The sequence below is a fragment of the Notolepis coatsorum genome (assembly GCF_963971535.1).
Source record: "Notolepis coatsorum genome assembly, chromosome: 14".
Taxonomy (NCBI): Eukaryota; Metazoa; Chordata; class Actinopteri; order Aulopiformes; family Paralepididae; genus Notolepis; species Notolepis coatsorum.
In genome coordinates this window covers 13,602,955-13,606,978 of record NC_140178.1, presented here as the reverse complement: position 1 = coordinate 13,606,978, position 4,024 = coordinate 13,602,955, and the positions used below count along the sequence as shown (strand labels likewise).

At 41.2% G+C, this 4,024-nt stretch overlaps 1 protein-coding gene across 1 annotated transcript; it reads left to right on the top strand.

Moving 5' to 3' along the window:
- The first annotated feature begins 260 nt into the window (after positions 1–260).
- Positions 261–3,671, top strand: pet100 (PET100 cytochrome c oxidase chaperone). The gene is made up of 4 exons (XM_084329444.1): positions 261–337; positions 538–624; positions 1,506–1,538; positions 2,641–3,671. Exons 1-4 carry the CDS (start codon positions 311–313, stop codon positions 2,737–2,739), a joined length of 246 nt encoding a protein of 81 aa, XP_084185570.1. The 5' UTR covers positions 261–310; the 3' UTR covers positions 2,740–3,671.
- Positions 3,672–4,024: the final 353 nt, after the last annotated feature.

The window sequence follows — 4,024 nt, the reverse complement described above, 5'->3', positions numbered from 1 at the left end:
CCCCCCCCCCTTGTCCCAATGTGTGTTTTTGTAATGTAAGTAACTGTACGTGAAAAATCTTTAAAAAAAACAATACAAATATATTAGGCAGTAGGCAGGCGCCATCAAAAGCGCCCTCTCCTGAAAACCTCGTTCCCAGTTTTATCTCATCCGTGAGCTCCTCCTCCTCACGACTCCCCAAGACGATTACGACTCCAGGTAGTAGCTTATCGCTGATTGGTGGACCTTGCGTAATGCGTAATAACGACGTTTCCGCCTGGCCCGGAAGCCGGAAGAAGCGCTGAAGGTTGACTTTTGGTGTTTGTCGAACATGGGTGTTAAAATAGAGGTGTTTCGTGTAAGTAATATATACCAGATATCTCAATCATGTTATAGTTGACTGATCACCAATTCACACGCATTACCGCAACGTTTTTACTGGCAGCCAAACGTACGAAGGATTACATGTTGTTGCGATCGAGCTAGCCAGCCGTTAGCATTGTTGGCTAGCTGTGATCATGACCCCATGTTGCCATAACGTTGTTTCCCTCTGAGCAGATGATGCTGTATCTGTCTTTTCCTGTCACCATGTTTTGGATCTCAAACCAAGCTGAATACTTTGAAGAATATATTGTGAAGAGAAAGGTCAGTGGGGTGATCTTAATTTCTTCTAATAATAACTGTATGATAGCATGTGCAATAATGTTGTATATACCTAACCGCATAGATATATTTATCCACATCTGTCTGTACATACCTGCATATAACCCTTGTTATATATCTGTACATATCCCTTACCTACGCTTACTAGTTACAGCTGGTCAGTATTACTACCACAGTGTCTTTATATACCTGTATGATTGATTGATTGAAAATTGTATTACCAGATTGCAGAATGGGTACAATACAGTACAGCTCAATACACACAATTGTTAAGGGGATGCAGACCAGAGAAAGACTTTCGTCTTGTTTACATCAGGGTCCCCCAATTTCAATTCATCATCATAACATATATGACATACATGACATACAGATAGACAGTACTGCTACATCTATACATTTATGACATACCAGATTTACAAATACAGTACTGTATGTACAGTATCACTGTACATGTTAATACTACAACTCTTTACATACAACATTCTGCACTATTACTCAATAATACAAATTATTATATTTTATACCCAGCATAATCACCTGTACATTGCATATTACTATTGCACTTTACTTACTTATGTTCGCACTCTGGTTGGATGCCAAACTTATTTACGTTGTACTGTACTTGTGTTGTATAATGACAATACATTTTAATCTAATCTAATCTTCTCCAAGTAGCTGAAATCACTACTCTTAGTCTCTCTTACTACTGACTGTTACCTGTGTTGCTACTTGCTTGTGCTAATGTGAACCGTAGACACACTCGCATCATACAGATGTTGACCTGTAGCTATATGTGTATTAGAATTAACAAAGCTCTGTCCTCTCTTTATTTTGACGCCGTCCTGATCCTTTACGTGGTCCAGAGGGAGATATTCCCACCTGATGAACAAAATCAAGTAAGTACATTGAGCGTACATAATTATACAAATGCATGAGTAATTCTATAGAGCAGTGTTATTCAACCAGTGGGTCACAACAATATTGGGTCGCAGGACCGTTCTGACTAACATAAATGTGCTGCCAGACCTGAGTGCCACCATCTACATCAACTTCATTTTCAGGGTTTAAGATTAGATATTCCTTATAAATATAAAGATATGAGAAAAATAAACAGTGTAAATAAATAAATATAGGCAATAAAGAATTTAAATCTGAATATATATAAACCGTGGCGTATACACAAGGTACCCTAACTGGCATGATATATACGTCATACGTTACGTTGTAGTCCGTGCAGGTTTTGTGGTGGTTAAGAGTCAGACACACTTGGTGGTCAGACATTCCTAATAGTTCTCGAGTTCTACAGCCATTTACAGCTGTTGGCAGCAGTCCATGCTCGCGGTTGTGGAGCCGGGCCGAGGCAGTTAGTGGAGCAGAGCAGAGGTCTCTGAGGGGCTCACAATTATTTTCTCTAAGCCAGACTTCCTGTGACCATTGGCAATTGTAACAAAGAATTCTAACCATAGGTTATTCTGTATATCCAGGGACTAGGCCTGTCCCCGACTAAGGATTTGTATAGTCGACTTTGATTGGCCAAAATGTGCAGATAGTAATTTCTTTATATATATATTTAATTTTTAATTTTTTTTATTCCATTTGGGCTGTGGGGGGTTCTTAATGTCTGAAGGAGTCGACTGAAGGCTTCTTGTCTTCTGCGAAAGCATGCAATTGGTCCACTGATGGATACATCTTGATATTTGTCTAGTGTGTTCATTAGATGGGTGAAATCTTCTTTCAGTGCCTCTGTGCCCGTTTTCTTAGGCAGTTAGCCTCGCTGGTATGCGCGCCATTAGCACATGCTTCTAGACCTCTTTGCTTTTGGAAAGAATGATACAAAAATATATATATATATTTCTTTTTTGCATTCGACTAAGAGGTTGGTAGTCGACTACGGCTCCTTTCGATCGATTATTCGACTACTAGTCGACGAATAGGGGTCAGCCCTACCAGGGACCATGTAAAAAATATTGTCAATTGACAGAGTAATGTTTCTTACAGAGGAAAGAGCTGGAGGACTTCAAGGAGCGAATGAGACTTAGGAGGGAGAAGCGCCTGTTGAAAGAGATGGGTCTGGAGTCTGAGAAGAGAGGATTGTAACATGGAGGACGGAGGACTCACTCCCAGACGACACACTGGACACAGTATCTCATGACTGACGGCTCTGTCTCCTTGTGAGTGAAGAGGTTGGACTTGCCCCGGGTTGGTTGGCTGGTGCTGGAACACGCCTACTCTCCCAGTCGGAGTAGCTGACTACACTGACTATACACCCCGGTAGGGCTGGGCGATTAACCGAGTTTCAATTACGATTTCGGCTTCCCACGATCACGAAAACAAGATAGTCGAGATAAAACGATTATTGTGCCACATGCCGTTTTGCTCTAATTTTTGTCTTGTGTTGTAAATGCAGCGCACCCTTCCTTCACAGCGGTGTGCTCCGCCCCTACCCCCAAGCCCAAACAGTAGTTTCAGCATCGTGTTGAGAGGGAGGAGGAGCCACGGCACGTTTCTCCAGTTATTTTGAAACGTCTTTGGTAACTTGTGGAAGATGACAGAAAGGCGGCCTTTGGTCGAGAAGAAAGGTTAATTAACCTTTCGCCTGGAAACACTTTTCGAGCAGTCGGACTTGGAACAAGATAAAATACTGTACAAGATGTGTTACACGGCCGTGGCTGCATCACAAATGAACACCAGGTTCTCAAACATTACAAAGTCATCGTGTTTAATAATCGTGATTTCAATTATCTATCAAAATGGTATATTTTCACCATAAGCAAGCAGCCCTACACCCCAGGGGTGTGCTTGTGATCAAGGGGTTGAAATCTCATGTCCCAGCTGACGTCTTATAAAGCTTAAAGGCCAAGAGCTCTAATGTGGATGTTTGGTGGCAGTGTTAAATTAGCAGAGTAATCATTTGATAATATTTAATTGGATCAGATACCTAATGTAATTACTTATTTTTTTACTATTCATATTCTGTGTCTTTTCCTTATTGCTTTCTTTAAATAAAGTATGTTGCCTTTTAAGTTTCACCGAATTGTACCTGTTGTTTGCTTCTCAAGAACAAATACTGGACGTGGTCAACATGCAGTAAAGGCTATGATGTTCTAAGGCAGGTATTATCTCAGCCATCAAGATGTCTGTGTGACACTTCTGTATGTATTCTCCTTGGTGGTGCAGCGAATCGAAGCCCAACATCAAGTCCATGTAGAGAAACCGTTGACTCCAGCACACACCGCTTCACCTCTGCATTGATTTAGAAGATAAGATGAGATATTCCTTTATTGATCCCCTTGGGGAAATTCGGGCGTCATAGCAGCATGGGGGAGGGGTACACACGTATGGGTAGGGTAATAGTAGAAGACATACATATAGGCAACAAAAT